General features: G+C 37.6%; 1 protein-coding gene across 10 annotated transcripts in view; it reads left to right on the top strand.

Annotated features, from left to right (window-relative positions):
* The window catches only part of LOC127578673 (death-inducer obliterator 1-like), a 113,253-nt gene that overhangs the window by 59,554 nt on the left and 32,443 nt on the right, over window positions 1-21,256 (top strand). For all 10 annotated transcript variants that reach the window (XM_052030940.1, XM_052030948.1, XM_052030938.1 and 7 more), the window contains 4 exons: window positions 4,637-5,123; window positions 6,924-7,083; window positions 7,262-7,378; window positions 17,592-17,702. In XM_052030940.1, coding sequence (XP_051886900.1) covers window positions 4,637-5,123; window positions 6,924-7,083; window positions 7,262-7,378; window positions 17,592-17,702 — 875 coding nt within the window. The remainder of the gene's footprint in view (window positions 1-4,636; window positions 5,124-6,923; window positions 7,084-7,261; window positions 7,379-17,591; window positions 17,703-21,256) is intronic.

The raw sequence follows: 21,256 nt of genomic DNA, 5'->3' as shown, positions 1-21,256 counted from the left end.
ACTACATTGGTGAATGTGATGATTTATTTAAAAGTCAGATGACAGAAGTAGAAATTAGCCTACAGAACTGTCTCTTCCAACTTGGTAACAATGCAGTTATATTTATGATTGAATTGGAGGTGAATCAAATTTACATAGTATGAATTATTATTCTCACTGTCTGAAAGCATCTAAGTAATTCCAAATGTACTGTGATTGGTAATAGCTTTGTCTTTTGTGTATTTTCCTTTTTGATTGGAGTGGACTTGCCTTGCTGCACATACACACTGTCAGTAAATTACTTAATAGTGAAGCCAGGGCTTGCAGAGTAGAATTTAAAAGGCTTATTTCTTTAATGTAGAAATTTTAGCTTATTTCATCCTCAGCCATTTTTATTATATTTACATGAAATATCCATTATTAAAATTTAAATGTGGTAATAGTCTCAGTGCTTCATGTCCAGTAACTTTGGAAATGACTTAAGATATGATATTCTACAGCAGCAATACCCAGAAGCAAGAATAAGTCAAACTATCAGCTAAATCTGATTTTGGTTTGTTGATAATGGGTGAAGGGGGAATGCTGGTTTTCGTTGTGTGAGCTCTGCACTACTTGAAATGGAACCTTTAAAAATTCACCAAAGTAGTTGGAATAGACCTATAGAAACAGTTTAACATCTGATTAACAAGGCAACCTAAATCTTTAACATGGCAACCACCCAGTAAAGAAACATCTATGGGCTGTATAATACTTTTTTTTAAAAGAAATCAAAACCACTAAGTTGCTTGTTAATGGCATCTGCTTAATCAAGTGGACAGTTTTATTTGTGAAGTCTCAGCAATAATGTGTGACAAGTTAATCTGATTTTTATGGGACAAACATTGACTATGCTTCAAACATGGTGTACAGCCATCTGAAAAGCCAAGCAGAGTTTTTTTTTGCCTCATCTTGTCTGAAAGGTGGTGCCTTCCACAAAATAGTATTTATGTAGTGGGAACATGTCTATCCAGATGTTGCTAGTCCTCCCATTGTAGGGTTCAAGTCTGCAACCTGCTGAACTTAGTTTGTGGTGACTTAACATCTGAGAGAATATCTTAAAGTCCAAAATAAGACTAGCATGGAAGAAAGTTACGGAAAATTCATAGTCTTCCCTTTGTACTAACAATTGATATCACAATATACACCCTCAGGAAATTTCTATAATGTTCTATATCAGCTAGATGTATGAATCTTCATGCCAGCAATTTATATTACACAATGCATTTTTGATGAAGCTTTTACATCACCAAAACTTGTGTAAATATTTTGTATTTTTAATTAAAATATTGAGGAAGTGAGTAAATTCAATCATAAATGAATAGGCACTAGCGATGGTTATAGAAATGGAGTTCAGAGATTTGCAATGGAAGCATTTTTCAGTAACACTAGGATTGACTTGGTCTTCAAAGAACGTTTCTGATTTGTCTTGCAGTATTTTCATTGGTCAGAACAAATCTTAAACTAATTAAATTTACTGTGACAAATAGATTTCAATCTTAAAATCTCAAAGTGGTCATTGATAGCTGATGGCAAAAATAGGTCATTGCTGATGGAAAGTGTCCTGCTGTAACACAAAATAATTTAAAATATGTAATTATTGAACTGTGATTTCTTGGGTGGAGATATGAAATGCTGGATTTACCTGAAACATTAGTAGCTAAGTATACCGACCAGTAGTAAAAAAGATGTGGGCCAAGTTTCAGCTACATGATGCAGAACAGTGCACAAATGACTTGGTTTTAATTACTTACTATCATTCATAAGCCATTTTTCTTCATTGAGCACATTGATTTTAAAAACATGCTACTTGGATGCAACAGCATACGTGAGGTAACAAGAAAAGTGAGCTGCATTGATATTCTGATACCTTGATGTCCACTTTGTGTCCCAGAGTGCTTTGCAGCTTTGACATCAGAACAAAAAATGCTAAATTAGGAGAAGGGGTAGGCCACTCTGCACCTCGAGCCTTTTTGGCTATTTAGTAAAATAATGGCTCATCTAAATGTAAGTTCAACTAGTGTCTATCCACAGTAAAGCTTCACCACCACCCCCCTTTCCCCATATCATCTTGGATATTTCCTTAGAGTTGAGAATGACTTTCACTGCAGTTCTGCACGTTCTAAAATAACTAATGAGTCCTATAGGGATCTACATATCCTGTTGCAAATTGAGCTTGACTAGATGGATGGGTAGTTTGGATGGTGCATTCCTATTTGCGTTTGGCCTCCATGTGCATCTGTCAGAGTATCCTGCAATATTTGTTGCCTTCCTGGATGCTTCCCTGACAATTTGAGTGGTCAAGGCTTCCCATGAATCTTTGAGAATATGGCTAAACTCCGCACAGATCTAGGTAAATAACTGGTTAACCTTGTGATGCTGATTGAAGGGTAGCTTGGATGCTGGAATCACTCCTTCACCCATCATTCCTCTGTAAATAGCACCGTGGAATCTTTTATCCATTAGGGTGGGGGAGAAACATCTGAAAGGCAACAGCACTGATGTGCTGCAGTTCTGTGGTACTGAACTGAAGTTGTGCATTGAGGCCACCTGCAATGGGACTTGATGGATGAGAATATAATGAAGGCAATCTGACAAAGGTAGGTAACAAAGCATGTATTACGCTGCAACAAATAGCCATGGCAAAAGTGAAGGATGATTCAAGGCAGCCCATAACAAATCAACTATCAAGTTCAGGTTATGTAATGTACGTGTAATGAATGTTAGGGTGGTTGGGGTTGGGATGGGGGTGGAGAATTGAGAGAGGATCTCCTGAATTGCACCCAATCTTGGCTTTGTTTCTTATTTTGATGCCAGCTAAAGTGAAGCTGCATTTTTATGTTTTCCCCAGTTAATTTTATTTTATGTTCGTAGCGATCCAGTTACGTTGTTCTGTTAAACATATGCCAGCTTTGCCATTAAAAAGTCCTGTTTTAATTGCATGCAGTTTTAATCCAGAACTTGTTACTCAGTGTAACACCTTGAGGTGGTTGTGCAACTGACCAGTCACAAGCTTAACTAAAGTTAATCACAGCAAATCATGCTGTTGGCATTGCTCATGAGCATTGATTTTAGTTTTGACCAAGCTTAATAATTATTAACTTTGCAGTGCTTTTCTAAAAATAACTACAGTACAATGAAATGAAGGAAATTTAGTGAGAATTGTAAGCAGTTATCAGAAAATTAAAACCAATTAGTTATAACATTTAAATAACAAAAGATGAATCCCAAGCAACTGGAGCTAAACAGTTGTTCATATACTGGATTTATTTTGTGGGACTCCACAAAGCTGAAAGACACCAGAATATTTCAGTTATTTTATTTTAATTTTAGTATACTATAGTTTGGTATACTGTTCTAATACCCCAACTAACAAATGCACAAAAATGATGCACATGCAAGTTGATGTAAAGATAGACAATCCAAGTTATTCTCCAAGAGAAGTGAAGAATAAAGGTGACTTCTAAAGTTAACTGTCAGTCAATTTTCATGCATGTTCAGAACAAGTTAATTATAATTATTTTTGTGGTGGGTGAGGAGATAGGTCGGTGAGACATCATGTACAGCTTTCCTACAAGAACTGAAAAATAGCATAGAAGCCATTATGAGACATTGTTCTACCCATGCAAGAAAAGAATTTATGGCTTTGCACATTCTAATTTCACATTCTGATTTCTTAGATGCTCAGCAGAACATGTAGTACTTGTGCAGAGAGAAATAAAGTGAACAATTTAAGATGCTATCTGACCTGAGTTTTCCAGCATTTTGTTTTAAATTTACAAAATGCAATATTTTGCTGCTGTAAAAGTAGGAATTGAGTATTATGAATTCTAGGTCAGAATTCACAGTTCAACGGCTAATACTAATTCAAATATGTGCATACTGCTGTAATAATTTATAAATGATTTAGTTATCCTGCATTCTTCTACTTCAGAGTGTTGAAGTCTGATATTTTTAAGCTTTTTTGGATGAATTGATGAAGCAAAACTAGAATTCATAAGCAGATAATGGGGTGGGATTTTTATGACATTGAATACATGCATTAATTCAGAGCATACTCAATAAATATCCAGAATAGTCAACTACCACGTTGTAATTGTATAGTAATTAGTTTGCTAAAAAATAATGTAGCTGCGTTTAATATGAATTCTTCGTTGTCTTAGTTTACAGCAGTGTGATTCTGACTCCTTTTAGTCAATTTACCTCCACTTTTTGCAAAATGTCTCTTTCTAGAATGTAGAACATTAGAAGGCCATGTTGAGAAGGCCACCGATGCCTGCTAGTACTAGCACTAACTGGTTACTTTAGGATGAACTACCAAACACCACACTAACTCGAATTACTTTAGCTGAATATAACTTGCTAGTAGATAAAGCAAGTCAACTTTGTATACAATGCATGGCTGAATTCACAAGGCCATGTCGTTAAGGCTTCCAGACTGAATCAGTAAATCCACAGTATTTGTTTCCCAAACTTTATTCAGTTCAGAAATGCGTGTTTGAGGTCCTTTCATTTTGATGTCAAATTGAAATACGTTTTGATGAAGATGCAATGATTTTGCTTCACGAACATTGCATCACATAAGACTTTTCACTCTGGAAAAATATATTTTCTTTAATAGTTCAACGAGAGGGTGCAGCTGACACCAAGAGATCTGATTCTGCATCTGTGGATGAACAGTCCAATACAAGTATGCAAGCTACGTCCTCAAAGCCATCAGTTGCAGCACCAAAACAGCCAGTCAATACTGTGGAACATCGTGTTGTAGCTAAACGACCTATTCCTGCAACTCAACAACTTGCTGCTTCTAAACATAAGACTTTGTCCAAACAGAAAACTTTATCTAAGCTGCAAGCTTCATCTAAGTATCCAATTTCATCTAAGCAGCAGTCTTCATCTAAAGGCAGTGCTGGATCTGAATACCGAATACCATCAAAGCATTCTGCTCCCACAGCCAAACAGTCTGTGCATCCAAGTGAGCAGTCGCTAGCAAAAAAATCAGGGGATAAACAGCCTTCAGCCCCTGCTGTAAAAAATGCCAGTCAGTTATCCAACTCCCAAATCCGCCACAACATTCGCCGGTCACTAAAGGAGATCCTTTGTAAAAGGTGAGAATTTAATGCAGGATTTCTTATGATGTTTGAAAGTATTAATGGGAAAGGACCAGATTTAACATGCAAAATTTTTGTGAATAGATCATATTGAAATGCCATCTTTTGTATAAATTGTCATTTGCTAGTTTATCTTTCCACATTCATTTTAGAGTGACTTTCAGTTTTGAGGTTCATTATTTTTAAAATACTATAGATGTTCTGTGTTTAAAACCATCACCTCAACATTTAGCAATATGGGTGGTAAATTTAAATGGCAAATTTCTGCCTAATTAGACTTGACAGGCAGATTGACCTACTCCTCCCATTTCTCAAGCTCTTATTAATATAAGCTTTAGAAAAATTATGGACAAGAAATGGTCATGCAAGAAATTAATGTCTGTTTATAGTGGTATGGTTTAACAGTTTCGTGTTTTCTGTTCAGAGAAAACAGCGCAGTATAAGGTGTGATTTTGTCTTCTCGGCAGTTGAGTAAAAAGTGCTTATTTGGATGCAAAACTGGCTAGAAAAATTGAACTTAATTCACAAGTTTACTATATCAACACATTCTCAAGCTTTTGCCATGTGTAGGTATTGTAAATATATGAAAATTTGCAGATGTGGTTTCAGACTTTGTCCTGGTGTAATTCTGACCACCTTGTTAGTTATGTAACTGCTTTAAACCTCCAGATTAAGCTAAGCATAGCAAGGAAAGAAGGGGGAGGATTCAGTGCCACATATTGTTACATGGAAGGAGGCTATTCAGTCCATCTGCCAGTGCCAACCAAGCAAGAGCTATCTAATTGATTTACCTTTTCCGTTCTTTCTCTCCTACAAACCTGCAAAACTTTCTGTTAAGACAAACAAATCTGTATTTCTATTGAATTTTACTTCCACCAATCATCTGGACTGCGTATTCCAAATTGTGTCAATTTATTGGTTACTTTTTCTCCCTTATCTCTGATTCTTTGGCCCGTCACCTTAAGTCTGTCCCCTCTGGGTATTGACCCTTATTAATTTCATCAAATTCTTCCCTTAACTTTTTCTGCTGCAAGGAAATGACCCTGGTTTTTCTCAACTCTTCATGTGAATGAAGTCCCTCGCCCTGATGCCTTTCTAGTAAATTTCCTCTCTACCTTCTCCAAGATCTTCATTTCCATTAGTAAATTGATTACAGTGCTCTCTGCTGAAGTGTAGCCAGTGTTTTGATAGTAACAGAATTCTTATTTGTGCTTTGTCTCCATTTGCAGAGCCAAAGACTCTGAATGCATTTTTAGCAGCCATCTTAATTTGTCCTGCCACCTTCCAAGACTGTGTTTTTGTCAGTCTGCCATTTCTTCACTCCTGTACCCTTGTTAAAAATCTTATTTTTCCTACCAAAGTGAATTGCTTCATATGTAACTGATTTGTTTAATCTGTCGTGTATGGTTGTTTCATTGCCATCATAAATAATGCTAGCTTTTTAATCCCAATTTACTAAATTAGCTGAATTTAAATTTTCCAGAGACTGGGTTTTAAATTCTTATATCCAGATCCCTAACTTATATCTGTGTGATTACTAGACAAACAATATAACAGTACTGTTTGTACCTGTGACTAGCAAACAGCCAGGGAGTTGATGAAATGTTTTAGTTGCTGTCCATAGATTACTTGTACTCTCGGTTGTAGGTTATCCATCTTTTGACTGTGCTCAGTGGGTCAATCTTATTCGCTACCAAACTCTGTATGTGTCATGCATAATCCTTTTTCTTGAGATGGAGGGCTCTTTGTCCTGGTTACCAAGGCAATGACCAAATGTATTTATGCTTGTACGACCAGGGTGAATGATTGTGACGATCTTGACGTAACTGAAGACACAATAGGAAAGATAGCTGTGAATGTTGAAAAAGAGCTTTTCACCCTGTTTCAAGATACTCACAGCAAGTACAAGAGCAGATACCGGAGTATCATGTTCAATTTAAAGAACCCCAGGAACCAGGTATCTTTTGTGCTTCGATGTGGTAAAGTTGACACTTGTTTTATGCTTTTGACGCAAAAGCTCCTGCATTGCCAGTGTATATTAGTACATTTCCTATTTATCGGCCCCACTCATTGTTTTTTCTTTCTTGGTTGTACTTTCAAATTGTTAGATAAAGTAGAACCATTTTGTTTTGTAGGGGCTCTTTCGGCGTGTTGTACGAGAAGAGATTGTTCCCTTCCATTTGGTACGTATGAGTCCTGAAGAAATAGAATCGAAGGAACTGGCAGTTTGGGGAGAACGAGAAAGCAGATCTGTGAGTATCTGAGCTTGAAAATCCTGGCCTGGGGTCGAGTTTAATTTTATACATGTTGGAGTAGTTAAAGTTCTTGGTAAGTATAGTGTGTAGTTGTCCATATTGCTTTAGAGTTGGTGAATTATTTGCTTTGGGTGTAATTTCATTCGTAATTCAAATATGACCTTGTTTCTAATGGGCTGACAAGCTATGGTGATTTCCACTATGCACACAGATATAGAAACAATGTGGGGAAACAACCAGATTATTTTGGGACCTCTTACACCTTCCTTGCTGAGTACTTAAGTACAGTATATAGAGACTAGTCTGTGAGTGTGTGTGTAAAAATTTGAGACTGCGCAGCCACACACTACAGGAGAATGCTTTTCAAAAGCATATATTTTAATTAAGTGTGCAGGCTACCAGCAGGGAGCCCTATAAGTAAATTCAATGAAAAGAGTCAGAACCCAGTTTATTATCACTGACTTGTATGACACAAACACAAAGTTTGTGTTTATTACTCTATTTGTGTGCTAGATATTTTATAAAAATCTTCAATCTTGTTGAAAAAGTTGTGATACAAATTTTGTGCAAAATGTACTGAGTAGACTTTCCTAGTAATAAATTTTGCTTCAGGGCAACATTCACTTCAGTTCTGGGCACAGCATTAGATAACTGTTTCCCTTGGAAAAGTTAAACCTAGGCTATTTAGACGTGAAGTTAAGAAAAAGGCATTGGAAAAAGGAATTGTCAGTCCCACCCATCCCTAGGAAAAATGCTTGGGTCAATAGAAATTTTCCAGATTATGATTAAAAGACTTTTATCAACGATGGTTGTGGATCAATTGGAGGCAATGGAATGGACGTACAAAGCAGTCATGATATGATTGAAAGTTGGATTGGAAATCAAGGGACTGAAAAGAAGGCTCCTATTTCTTTATTCCAAATATTAGAATGCTTTTAAATATTTAAGAACTAAATACAATTGAGCAAAGTTCAAATTCATTAGTGTAAATATTTTGTTGTAATGTAACTCTTAAACCAAAACAGTTCATGAAAGTTTAAGGTCTGGTTATGGTTTTCCAACCATACAATGTGCAAATTAAGCCAGAGGGCTGCCCGTGTAACAATTCTATTCATGTATAGTAAAGCATATTACATCACAATGTTATTAGTAATGAGCAGACTTTTAGAAATAATAATTCAAGATCAAAGTAATAAGGATTAAGAAATGCATGAGATGATCCAGAGACATCCAGCAATGATTAAAAAAAAACTGTAGGTCAAATTTAATTTAAGTTTTTGTGCAGTGACTAGCTGTTGTATATAGACATGGCCTAAATTATTTTTGAGGAAGTTTGATAAAGCATCTCACAGGAAGTTTGGTACGAAAATGCAATGTCTGAGCTATTAAACAATCCATGGTGGCATGAGAGAAAGTTCTTAAGAGTTGCTCCCAAGTAGATGTGTTAAGAATATTATTGTGACAAGAATTCTGCTGATCAAAGTTATGATGTTTTAATGGCTAGATAACAGAGAAGCTACAAATCTTGATGAAGGAGATGTGACTAGCTATGAGTTATTGCAAGACATACAGCAATAGCAGTGATTGGAATAATCTGTGCTCTCCACCTTTGCTCCTGGAATATGTTAGTGGATTTGGCCTTTTTTGCAAGAGAATTTGAGTATAAGAATAAGCATGTTTTACTACAATTATATTGGACCCTGGTGAGACCACACCTGGAGCATTGTGTACAGTTTTGGCCTCCTTCCCTAAAGCTAGGTGGACTGCTCTAGGAGGAGTGCGGCAGAGATTCACCAGCCTGCTTCCTAGGATGGCAGGGCTGTCACATGAGGAGAGCTTGAATAGGTTTAGGCCTCTATTTTGCAGAGTTTAGATGAATGGGAGGTGACTTCAATGAGGCATACAAAACACTTGGTTCAGGAATAATAATATGCATAGGGTGTTTTCCAAGTCACAGTCTCAAAACGAGGGGTAGGATGATTAGAACTGCAATGAGGAGAAACTTCACTCAAAGCAAGGCAAATCTTTGGAATTCTCCACTCTGGAAGATGTGGAGACTCAGTATTGATCTCCGTTTGAATGCAATCAATAAATTTCTGGATATTAGAGGAATCGAGCAATAGGGCAGGAAAATGCCATTGAGGTAGATGGTCAGCCATGATCTTGTTGAATAGCGGACCATGCATGCTTGAGAGGCTGAATGGTTTACTTTTATGTATCATGTTTTTTTATGTTCTTGTTGGTGATCATTCTCACAACCAAGGATAGTTGGTTGGATATTATTATCTTTGCATCTAATTCGATTTATTGGAGTGGTTAATAGTGTTCGATTTTATATTAAGTCACCAATGTGATGTGCAAAGAATACAACTTGATTTTCAAATCCAAAAATGATTTCTCAGTTGCCTGCAGGTCTGTGTATTCCTATGTACTCATAAGTGTGCACTTTATCTCAATTGGGTATGTGCTGGTTTGAAATAGAATTGCAAGGAAGGTTTTTATTCTCCTCTCAGAATGGCAGAGATTACAGCATGGAAAGAGATCTGTGCAAGACGATTGAGCTAGTACCATCCCACCTTCACCCACTTGTCCTCTTCTTGTAGCCCTGTAATTTTTATCCTTTCAAGTATATATCTGATTTTTTCCTCAATGTTATCGTTGAATCTGCCTCCAGCATTTACCCAGTGTTACATTCCAGATTCTAACTACGTGCTGCTTAAAGTAAGTTTTCCTTCTGGTCAGTTTTGGTTCTTTTGCAGTCACCTTAACTCTATGTCCTCTCGCTCTTGATCTCTCCACCAGTGGAAGTTGTTTGCCTCTGTCCATACCCTCCATGACTTTAACTTTCTCCTCTCAAATCATCAGTCAACCTCCTATCTTCAATGGGAACAGCCCCAGCTGCAGTCTATTCCTTGTAAGCCTCTGTGTCCATAACCCCCTCACATCTTTTCTCAAGTGTTGTGCCCAGAGCTGGACATAATATTCCTTTTCTTTTTCAATCTTTTTACTAGTTTTCAAATTAATACAGATTAATATATATCATCGATGTTTACAATTATGGCATGGATAATCGTAAAAAACAATAAAGTATAAAAAAAATCTGTAGTGATCTCTTAGTGAATGAATATAATATAAAAGAAAGGAAAGAAAAAGATTTATTATAAAATACAAAAGAAAGAAAAAAAACCCAAAACAATAAGAAAATTTATAAACAGTATATCAAACCAAACTAAGCTAAAGAAAAAAAAATTCAAAAAAAAACAAACAGTAAAAAAAAAACTGGACTAAAATTTCTCAGAAACAGAGCAATATTATGTCGTCAACTCCATTCCTCTAAGTTGAAAGGTTATTACAAGGGGATCTATATCATGTGAAGGACATAATATTCCAGCTGGAGCTGAATCTGCGTTTATAAAAGGCCCATTGTGAATGAGTTCCTTGCTTTGATCATAACTGAACTATACTGGCCTTAACTCCTCTTCTGTCAGTTTCCCATAACTCAATTCCTCAATCTTTCTTTAAGGTAGAGACAGATATTTTAAATATATCCAGTGATCTGTTCTCCATACAGCAAAGAATTCCAGAGATTGACTACCCCTTGAGAGAAGGTGTTTCTACGCACCTCAGTTTTCATTGACTGGCCCCTTATTTTGTAGCTGTGCCCCTTACTTGTGACTCTTTCAAGATTTATGTACATATACAAGTTCCCATAGACCTTTAGATGTATATCCTCTAGTTTATATTATCTCTGCTCTCATTTTCTGAGTTAAATTTAATTTGCCATGTGCTACTCATTCCACTACCTGTGTTAATCTGTTAGTGTAGTCTCAGTTCACCATGCTTCCAAGTTTAATGTCATCTGTAGGTTTGAGAATTGGGGAGATAGCCTGTATAAAGTGGAGAGGGGTTGGGGGCAAGAGCTGGCATGTGATAAATGGATCCAGGTGAGGAGGGGCTGACTGGAAGACAGAGGCAGGTGGGGGAGGAAAGGGTGGAGATAGAGACACAGGATGGAAGGTGATTAGTGGAAACAACAAAAGGGTGTAGATTAAGGATTCAGATTGTGGAATGTGAAGAGCAGGACCAAATAAGGGAGGGTTGGTGGGCACATGGGAACAGTGGGGGGGAGGGATAAGAGACCCAGTTGGAGAAGTGTGTGTGGGTGATGGGCAGATGGAGTAAGTGGGAGAGGGGATTTGTACAGCTAGCCTTGTATAAAAACAGGAAATACTGGAAATACTCAGCAGGTAGAGTAGAAACAGAGAGAAACAGGGTTAATGCTTCTGGTCAGTGACCTTTCATCAGAACATCCTCTATCAATTTTTAACTTGTCTTTGCTGAAACTGCAGCAGAATCTTCCATGATCAAGATCATTGTAAAGTATTCATTTAAGTATTTGGGCATGTTCCTTTGCTCCCTGAATGGATCTCCTTTTCAGTCCTTGATTGGTTCCATGTCACATCCTACATATTTACTGTTTACATGCCTTTGAAAGATTTTTGAATTCCCTTTTTGTTTTCCAACAACCTTTGCACTCTCCTTTTGTACATTTTATTTTCTTTTCTTACTTCCCTCTGAAGTTTCTTTAATCAGCCTGGTTCTCACTAGTGTTAATGACCTGATATCAATCAACTGTCTTTCTTAATTTTACGTTGTATCTCATATTCATGGGAAGCAGACTAGATTGTACCCGAGCTGCTATCTCCTCAATTGTTACAGTTTTGTTTGCTATTCTTTGACTCCAGATGCCCCACTTTTATTATTAGCCCATGAAATTGGCCTTCTCCCATTGACTGTTTTTACCTTAAGATCCATATCCTATCCATTAGCTGTTCTAAATCTTACAATCTACATTCGTTCTTCCCAAAATGTTCCCCCACAGATACTTGCTTGGCTGGGCCTGTTTTATTCCTTAGAACCAAGTCCATCAATGCTTCCTTATGAAATTGGAAGCATAATGATCAAGCTGGTTCTTCTGAAAAAGCTTAAAATGTTCCTCCATATTATTACCACCGACCTAGACCCGATTAGAATTGTAAATCTTCCAGTATCAATACCTTTTGCACAACTGTTAACCTCCCTGCAACTTGCTCCTCTACATTCTTCATAATTATTGGCAATCTGTAGAATACTCCCATTAGTGCAATGATGCTCTATTGTTTCTTGATTCTGACTAAATAGATTTTGGTCTTCATCACTCTCAGACATCCCATCTCTCCAGCACTGCCATGTTTTCTTCAAATCTGCTACTCCATCCTGAATGCAGAACTGTGCACTTAATCCTGTTCTTTTTTAGCCAGTTCTTTGTTCTTGCCATAGCATCATAGTCCTATGTGGCTAATTATACCTGTAGTGCTCCCACATTGCTGCTAAAGTGCATATCTAACGAAAAGGTTATTGACTAAATTATAAAGCAGCCTATAAAGGTATAAACCATAGACGTAACAATGCATTGCAGATTCTGGTTATCTTTTGATATTAGTGCTGTTCAATACATGGGTAAGGAGCTGATGCAGGAAGGAGGGCTTCAGATTTATGGATCATAGGCCTCTCTTCCAGGGCAGGTGGGACCTGTACAAACAAGATAGTTTGCATATGAACTGGAGGGGAACCAATATCCTTGCTGGGAGCTTTGCTGGTGCTACTTGGGAGGGTTTAACCACAGCAGCAGGGCAACAGCTGGTAAGGCTGAGAGAAAGAAAGATGGTATGACAACTAAGACTGAAAGGAAGAACAGCAAGGGACAGTCTAATAAACGTGGTGGGACTGATGGGCTGAAATGTGTTTATTTCAATGCTAGGTGTATTATGGGCAAGGAGGATGAACTTGCAGCCTGGATCAGTACATGGAATTACGATGTTGTTGCCATTACAGAGACCTGGTTGTGCAAGGGACAGGAAGAAATCGGCTTTTCATCTAATTTTCTATTTCTGCTTTGTTCCGAACAGAAAGAAAATAATTTCTCTATTCAAGATATTCCCTCTGTCCTATCCATCCAAGCCCACCCCTCCCCCCAAGAACATTGAGCTGCCAGTCCTGATATTATTTCAGTTCCTACTATGTACATTCTTGCAAAGTGGAAACAATTCTGTGTCTACCTTGTCAAACCTTGTGATGGCTTTGAAGACTTCTATTTGATCACCCTTAAATCTCCTCTTCTATAGTGATAATTAGATCGTATAATCTTTGTCTCCTTGGCTTCAATATCCTCTGTAATGAGGAGACTGCACTCTGCATTATAAACCAAATCTGGAAAGGCTTTCTGGATGAAAATGTGAAGATTCCATTCCAATTCATAGTGTCAGTACTCAAGCTGTCTCTAGCTACGCCTGCACATATATAGGGCACTAGCTTAGTATATTTCTGGGAACATGCTTCATAATCAACTTCTGGATAAGGAAGTGGTTATCTAATGATTGCATCTGTCTTTTAAAGAGGTTGGGTTAAGAAAAGTTGTGTTAACTAGTTTAAGCTACATAGAAACTAGATAAATTTATCTTTCCATAAATTAGTTTTACTTAGACTTGCCTGGGTGACAGACTGTAGTAGTGTTAATTTATTGTGGCTGCAGTATCATGCCTTCCTGGTTGATGATTTGGTAACTGAAGAGTGTGTTATGGAAGCCCCGTTTTCTCAAGATTTGGAAATAAAAACAAAATGCTGGAAACACTCAGCCAGTCAGGCAGCATCAGTGGAAAGAGAAATATAACTTTTAAGTTTGAAGATCTTTTGTCCAAACTGGAAAAGGGAGAAAACTAGTTTCTATCAAGCCGTTTGGGTGGTGGGGTGGGGGGGGGGGGGGGGGGGGGGGGTGGGGAGGGTGGATTGGGTGGATAGGATGGAGGGAATATCTCCGATAGAGAAATTATTTTTCTTTCTGTTTGGGACAAAACAGAAAAATAGATAAAGCTGATTTAGAGATCCATTGTACTATTTTCAAACTTGAATATCAAATGAGAAATCATTGGAATTTAATGATGGGAAAATGAAAAAAAGTGAAACAAAAATATATTTTTTAAATATTACATTGAGGAAATCGGAAATCAAGTATTTCCAATTTGGATTGCAATTTTATTTAAATTTAATTTATTCATTCATACAATGTAATTATACCTGGGTAGGCCAACATTTATTGCCTATCCCTAATTGGCTCTGAATTGAGTAATTTTCTAGGTATTTCAGTACAGCATTATGTTCTGTATTCTAGCATTGCCTTATTTGAGGGCCATGTGGGTCTGGAATCTCATAAAGACTGGACTGGGTAAGGAGATTAGTGAGCGAAGTGGAGTCCTGCAACATTTGGCAGCTTCATAGTCACCACTGTTGACTTTATTTCAGGATTATTCAATTAATTGATTTAAGTTCCACAAGAACTGGTGTGAGCAGACTGTGCATCTCCAGATCGGTAGTGTTCACCACATTAACTGTTATGGTACTATAACCATAGTTAACCACTTTATGCAAATTTTCTGAACTTAAGACAAGTTTTAAATTCTTATAAACTTATTTAAAGGGTAAACAAAAGTATCTGTAACTCTTATGAAATCAAGCGTTTTTGGATTTCATTAAGTTTTGTTCTGAATTATCCCTACCTCCTTTTAAAAACAGTGGAGCAATGTTTGTAGTCCTTTTAACCCTCAGGCAATATCCTGCATCTTCTAACAGCCTAAGGTAATTCATCTGGATCTGGCAATATATCCATTTTCAAAGATGATAAATTCCATAATTCTTCCTTTTTAACCATGTTTAGCCCATTCAATTTAGCAACTCATTTGCCTTAATTTCATTAGTACCATTCCCTTTTGTGAAGACAGTTGCAAAATATACATTGAGCCTTGTATACATCCTATGCTTCTGCATTTTTGGTCACTAATAAGCCACCCTCTTTCCCTAGTTATCTTCTTGCTCCTTTAATAATTGTTACACATGTTTGATTTTTTTTTGTTTTGATTTTACTTGCCAACATTTTTTCATAACCCTCTTTTTGCTGTCCTAATTTCCCTTTTAATCTCACTCCTATGCTTTCTGTAGTCACAGGGTTTCTGGTGTCTTAAGCTCTGTATCTGACATTTGGTTCTCTCTCTTTACTGTCCTCTGCTGCTTGTCATCTAGAAGGTGCTACATTTGGCAGTCCTTTTTATCCATTTTTTTTTGTAAACACAGTGAATGTGTTTCTTAAATGTCTCCAATTGTCACACCGATGCATTTAGCTTAGAGCAGTTGTTTCTAGTTCACTTCTGCTAAATCACTTCTAGGCTAGTAAAATTGGCCTTATCCGAATTTCAAACCTTTGCTCTTTCATTTTTCTTTTTCCTTAACTATGCCAAATCTAATTAAATTATGATCACTACCACAAACTGCTCTTCAATTAGTACTCCTTCTCCCTCTTGTGGGCATGCTATATAGTGGCTGAAAATGTTTTAAATGCAGTTTAGGAATTCTGTGTTCTGTCTTTTACGCTGATTGTATCACAGTTAATAGAATATTTGAAATCTCCCAGCATTACTGCCCTGGTGATTTTTGCATTTGTCAGGAATTTTCTCAGAACTCTGATTGGAAATTTGCTCTTCTATATCCTTCAGACTCTTCGGAGGTCTATAGTAGAATCCTTACAGTGTGATTTGCCTTTTTTGTCCTTTAGTTCAACCCACCTAGCATCATCTGATGTTCCTAACATATCAACACTTCTCAGCTGTTATTGTTTCTTTTAATCAGTTTAGCCACCCCCTCTTTTAGTGCAATTCACTATCTTGTCTGAAAACTGTAACGAGGAATGTTAAGTGACAGTCCTGCCTCTCTAAGCCATACTTCCATAATGACCATAATTTCATACTGATATGCATAAACTCATCTGCCTTAGTCATTATCCTCCTTGCAATTAGGAATATACTGTTAAGTACAGTTAGACTCCTATGTCTATTTTCCTATCTTTATTTTCCCTGCCTCTAAATTTAGTGCCCTCCATTTCCAGTTATGACATTCTCCCTTCTGAATCTATGTTCAGTTCTAAATAAGAGGTGGGCCACTTGGGACTGAAATGAGGAGAAACTTCCTCACTCAGGGTAGTGAGTGAGCCTTTGGAATTCTCTACCCAGAAGACTGTGGAGGTTCAGTAGCTGATTGCATTCAGAATTGGGATTCATGTCTGGATATTAGATGAATTGAGGGAATTCCTCAGAATTACCATCTCTACAGTTCTACATACCATATTAAACTTGGTAGGAAAACATACTTTCTTGATTGCCATTCTAAGTAAAGAGTGTGAATTAGCACAAAAAAAATTAAAATAGTTTCAAAGTAAACCTGGGATTTTTTTTGGAAAAAAAAATGCAAAAAAGACAAAGATATAACGAAAACCTGTTTTTCTTAATGTGGGGCAATGAAAATGATTTTTAACAGTTGAAAAGCTAGTAGAAAGACCATTGAAAGGTGACGTGGAAAAGCAAGGCAGTGAGATTCTGAAGCGCAGCTGATAGCATTTGTCACACCGAATGGAAGGGTGCTGAATTCTGCTTTTTCAGATCATTGGATTTTTATAGTAAATGATCCTGTGTGTTTTTGAAATCATGACTATATTCATCAAATACAGCTGGTTTAAAGGATGGGATAATTTGACCATAAGTGTATTTCATTCTTTATTTTCAAGTTGTGCATTGTGGTACACCACAAAATAGATTAACAGGGGTAAAGTGGGAAGTAGGTCGGCTGGAAGGACTCCATGATGTTAAGTGTACTCCTGCACGATGTATGTGCAATGTGGATGAAAGCAAATGCCTAATCACTTTTACACACTTGTAGAGAGTTGGTGAACAAGTTGATGTGGACTGCAGTGGAATGGCAACCTTGGAATTAGAATTTTCTTTTACTAAAGTCATGATATGCAGTAAATCTAATTTAGTCTCAAGTAACAAAATTCACTGGAAATAAAAACAATGTTCAGTACTAAGCAACTCAATTAGCAGTTGTGGAGGAAAGCAGAACTGAAGTTCAGATCAGTAATCTCTGAACAACTTGTCACATTACAAATGCTATCTGACTGGCTGAGCAGTTTCACTTCTTTTGTTTTCAGATTTTCAGCATCCATATTGTTTTTTGAAAAAGTGAACATATTAGGCTTGAGAAGTATTCCAAATAGTGTTAATCCTGGCATTGAACCAATAGTGCATTCATAGTTATGAGAACCTTGATATATTATGTTGTTGTTTCACAGGCACAGGAACAAAGTGAGAGATTGCAACGTGAAACCAAAGGAACAGCCTCCCGGACAGCGAACACACATGAAGTAGATATGGAGGAGGCACCACCCATGTCTGATGCTGATGTACGTATAAAGTTTGAAATGAGCACTAAAAAGTTGTCACTGCATACACTGAAGCACACAGCTTTCCTTTGCAGAACACTTTCCCTACTTCATTATCTCTAATCAGCGGCATGGTGCAGAAGGTGAAGCAGCTCTTCTTGTATTTGCATATTTGGTGTTCCCTTTGTACCTTCCTTGCAAAGTAATATGTTGCTGCAACTGTCACTCACCTTCTACCAATTACACAGTCTCAGCAAGTCCTTGAGTTTCTATTCCCATGTTTGCAAGTGCCAATGTGCTCCATTTGTCAGTGATTCACTCATTAGTTGTTCACTATTCCCCAGCATTAAGAACATAAATGTTCTGCCTTTAAAGAAAAATCTTCAAAATCTTATCCTTGGTTCTAGGCAGCAGTAAAGGTGCTTTTTTGAATGTATCATCGCCTAGTCTGTGATCTTTGAACCTCTAGTGTAATGGACCAATATTCTTGTGCCCAAGTATGTCTCACTTCAAAATTAAAAACTGTGCCCAAACCAGTATCATTTACATTTGGCATGGTCTCAAATCCTGATCCAGTGCTTTCTCAAATGCTGTTGCTCTGTCCACCTGAGTTAGATGTGGCAATGCTGAGGGGAGAAAAACTTACTTGGAAAGTACATCAAACTTGGTTTCAGGAGCTTATACCCACACTTGACCATCTACTACCAACGCTTTCAGCCCTAACAATCCCCATGATTGTTCAGTATGCTGTTTGTTTTGTGCCTTGCATTTAGTGTTCATTGACAGATCACTACTGTGTAGCTACAGACTTGGACTATTAACTCTTGCATAGACTGCTGGTGTGTCGCCTCCTCTGTGATACTAGAGGCCTAGCCTACTCTTGAGAAGCAACAGCATTGGTTAGAGTGAAAGCAAGAGAATTTAGCCCAGCCTTATCCAGAAATGAAATTTTGGCTAAGCTCTGAATTGCAGCAACAATGGAGCTTTCAAAAGTATTGGTAGGGAAGCATTTGTGTTTTTGTGTGAAATTAAAATCTCTCAACAAAAGGAGTGACTGGGCCTCAGTAACAACGCGTCAGGGATTTGGGTCTGTCACCTTCCTTGTTTAAGGTGCTGAGTTAAGATTACAGCCTAGCACAGAGCCAAGATCTGGATGAACCATCACTAATACCTCTGCTAGCCACTATGTGGACCAAATACATTGATGGTAATAAGAAGTTGGCAGGCAGCAATGGTCTTTCTCGTACATAAAGGTAAGCCCTTGATATATGATCATGGAACAGCAAGTCAGGCTAACAACTAGGATGTATGAGTGAGGTAGTGGAACTATACTCAATCTTGTTTGTCTGCAGATTTGTAAGTAAATTGATGAAGTTCCAAATGGTGATAGTTTCGGGGTAAGTACTGTTGTTATCACTCATTTAAAGGGACAGAATTCTTCTCATCATAGGCTCAAATTTGCCATTTGAGGCTTGTTCTGCAACAACTTGCATTCATATAGTACCTTTAATATGACAGTAAAATGCCTACAGAAGGGTAATCAGACACATACTGACGCAGAACGAAGATTGAGACAGGTGATCAGTTGGTCAGAGGAATGGGTTTAAGCAGCATCTAAAAAGAGGATGAGGAGCAGAGATCCTGAAAGCAAATGGTAGTTTTAAGACTGATCTGATCTGTTGGTATTCCATTCATGTGCACCCAGCCCTTGGCAGGAAGCTTAATGTGTCCTGAAACTTTGTTATTTATCAGCTTTTGTGTTCTGCGCTCTCCCGCCTCCCTCCCCCTCCCTCCACATTCCTGCCTGCCTCCCTCTCCCACCCACCTCCCTCCCCCCCCCCCCCCCCCCCCTTCCTGTCACTTGCTGTGATGACTTCCAGTGAGTCTGTATGTATTTTACATATAGGAATGGTTACAATTTGGAAATGATAAACTAATCTTTTTACACAAAAGATATAATTTGCTTGATTCTACATGCAGAGTCATCAATAAAAAATTACTTAAAGTTTTTAATGAAATATTTTAATGTCCTGCATATTCTGTAGTGGGATTCATGGTATAAATAATCTTTCGACCTGCATTCAAATTGAAGTATTTAAAAAAAAATATTTGCCAGTGTCTCTCTGATTTGTTCGCTTTGGCTTCTGAATCAAATGTCAATTGATGTCTTTATGAGAATTTAGAGCATTTATTTCAAGTTCTCCACTGATGTGCTGCGATTGCCAGCATTCTGTCTTTATCATCTTTATACTGGAGCATTGTCTCAAAAGAAAGAGGGCATGAAAAGGGAAGGCCTGACACAGTTGCTTTGGGTAGAGTTAATAATGTACAGAATAAAATAATTTTTGGGATATTCCAAAGAGCTCTTCACCCACCCTTCTAACTCACACCCCAGCCCAAGCACTGGTAAAAAGCCCCAAAGCTGAGTGAGATGAGGAAAGTGTCTTAACAGGGGACTAACCAAAATAGTTGGAGTTATCAGCTTCTCAGGAGTTGACTTGAGCAATAATGTCTCCACCAATTAGACAAGAAGGGCATTTCTAGAGTTAAGCTGACTGTTCTATGACTTGGACATAGATTAAAAGCCAGAAGTGGAATTACCAGATTTTAAAACCAATGTGCTAAGTCTTGAAATACGGAGTTACTTCAAGGAGGATCAGTGCATTCCTTGCAAAGCAAAGGTGTCAAGATAAAAAGCACTCCATAATGGAACAGGACCACTAAGAAATGGATGTAGATAAGATTTAAGGTCATAAAGGAAAATGGCCAGCACTTCAGTACCTACCAGCTTTGGAGTGGCATAATCAAAATTTAAGTTTAATGTGACGGGTTTTTATTTCCAGATTTACTAGAGAAGAAGAAAAATGAGGTATGGAGTGTAACCACTAAATTTCGGGTCAGGCATGATAATTGATGCTGCAAAGACATTTAATGAATTTTTTTGCCTTTGATTTTACAAAGCAAGTCAGGGTAATTTAGAGGAGAAGAAATCCAGAGGCTGTCCCAGAAATATGTGACACTATTCATGCCAGCATGGTTGTCAACCAGCTTTGGAAATTTGAATAAACTGTCTCCAGACTCAAACGATGTATTCAAGGAGCCTTGCAACTTGCAGAAGTTCTAACCCACATCATCCAGAGGGAGGAAGATGATGCTCCTACCGTTTCTTTAAAAAAAACATGAAAATGAGCCAGGAAACTACAGACCAGTAGTTTTGACGTCTATTGTGGGTTAAACTATTCAAAATTCTTAGATAAGACTGGTCAGCATTGGGATAAAAATAAAAGCCAGTTCAAGTTTCTGAAAATCAAACTTTCTGTGGTGTGGCACCACAGCTTGATTAGTACAGCAGTGGGTGTAGTACTCTTGAATTTTAGTAAGGCTTTCGTAAGAGTTTCCATTGAAAGGCTAATACTATAAATAATTTAAGGATGGGCAGATGGTGGAATAGGGATTGTCCTCGTAGCATAGATGAGGACAGGATGGATTCAGTTTTGGTTGCTTACAAATGGAAAAGTGACTCGTGCTCAAGTGAAAACAGTGAGTTACCATCTCCAGGATGAAAGAGAGTAAGT

The sequence above is a fragment of the Pristis pectinata genome, chromosome 16 (assembly GCF_009764475.1).
Source record: "Pristis pectinata isolate sPriPec2 chromosome 16, sPriPec2.1.pri, whole genome shotgun sequence".
NCBI classification, from domain to species: domain Eukaryota; kingdom Metazoa; phylum Chordata; class Chondrichthyes; order Rhinopristiformes; family Pristidae; genus Pristis; species Pristis pectinata.
Note: the sequence above shows the minus strand (reverse complement) of the source record. Positions and strands in the feature narration are given on the sequence as shown.